The 1518-nt window shown below is 39.6% G+C and overlaps 1 protein-coding gene across 1 annotated transcript; it reads right to left on the bottom strand.

The window, feature by feature from the left end:
* Positions 1-186: 186 nt before the first annotated feature.
* On the bottom strand, positions 187-1506 carry CBG23992 (the record flags this gene model as incomplete). The annotated part of the gene is made up of 4 exons (XM_045241011.1): positions 187-399; positions 445-775; positions 821-969; positions 1024-1506. 4 exons carry the CDS (start codon positions 1504-1506, stop codon positions 187-189), a joined length of 1176 nt encoding a protein of 391 aa, XP_045091224.1.
* Between the last annotated feature and the right edge of the window lie 12 nt (positions 1507-1518).

Here is a 1518-nt window from a genome sequence, read left to right as displayed (position 1 = left end):
TATTATTTATTGATCAGTGAATAAAAACAGATACAAAAAACAATAATGAGATCCTATGAATCTGATTGTAGTTGTGTAGAATTGAATAGGATGTGTATAGAATTTGAAAACAAACAAAATTTTTGACCAGCAAATTGAGAATTAAGTTGGACTACAATGTGAGAACAGAAAGAGAATTTCGAAAAACTAAACGCGAAGAGAGTGATTAGTATGTGAGAAGTCGAGGGATGGAATATAATCGTCATTTGAGCTGTTGGTCAGATCATCCATGAACTCCTCGAAACTAGCATTGTGATCAGGAACAAGAGAAGAAGCAGAACGAAGGTTCGGATTGTGTGGTGGGAGCATTTCGAGGTGATGGTGACTGGTTCTCGCAGCGAAAGATACAGTTTCAACCACCTGAGAATATGATCCGAAATTCACATTTAACAATTCTCGTTTTACCTCTTGCGGAGTCTTCCCGTATTGTTTCATCAAAGCTTCCAATTGCATTTCAAACGATTGATTCATTGGTAACGGAGGCATCATTGTCGGCGTTGTATTGATAGGCGACGTCGTGGATGAAGACGAAGGCATCATATGAGACAATGAAGTCATCGGATCATGATTCTGATTATGATGATGCTCATATCTCTGCGGAAGACTCGGAACATTGAACAGATAGTGAGATTCAGATGAAGATGATGACGGAATATCATGAGATTCAGAAGGACGTGGTGATGGACGAGGAGTGTGTTCCCGACAAGCAACAACTGCTACACGGAGAGGTGTGAATCTGGAAATATTGCTTATTGTATTTTAACTTTGGGCTTAAACTCACTTGACATGAGTAACATGATTCAATGGTCCTTTATCCGTTATATTAGAAGAAACTCCTCTGACTCTTTTCACATCATTCACTTTGAAGTACTTTTCGATAACACTGGAGACTGGCATGTAATCCAAATTGTATGTGAGAAGATAGTCAATCTGAAATACAAATAAAAGCTTTTTATTATTTTCTATTTTTCATGTTTGGCTCACTTTGGCTGTTTCTGCAATATCCGAAATGTACTCCAAAATGCTTTTCGCCTGAAGCTTCTTCAATTCCAATGGCTCTAGATGAACGATTTCTCCGCGCAGGGTACGGTAGCTCACACAAACACTTCCGCCCAGAATGTAGGTCAATCTGATGACCATGCAGTTGTGGCGGGGTATCAACAAGTTCATAACTGCTTGTGTATCCAAGAATCCATGCATCAAATAGTTTTCCCAAAGAGTTTTGACAGCTGCTTTTGGATCTTGAAATATCTGAAGAACTTCGAGAATTCCCCTCCAAACACTGAATCGCATTTGGACGGTGTCAGTGTCGAATCTCAAATGGGAACAGAGAATATTCTTGAAACTAATGCAGTTTTCTCCATGTTGGTCATCGGTATCGTCTCCACACTGTTCACAATGCATTTTGTCTTCCAATAGGGCATAATCAGATTCCTCCATTGTACGTTTGACTTCTCCGTTGACCATGAAGTACCGACG

Source organism: Caenorhabditis briggsae (assembly GCF_000004555.2).
Source record: "Caenorhabditis briggsae AF16 supercontig from assembly CB4, cb25.NA_075, whole genome shotgun sequence".
Classification (NCBI taxonomy): Eukaryota; Metazoa; Nematoda; class Chromadorea; order Rhabditida; family Rhabditidae; genus Caenorhabditis; species Caenorhabditis briggsae.
The sequence above is the reverse complement of the archived record's forward strand: the minus strand, read 5'-3'. Positions and strand labels throughout refer to the sequence as shown.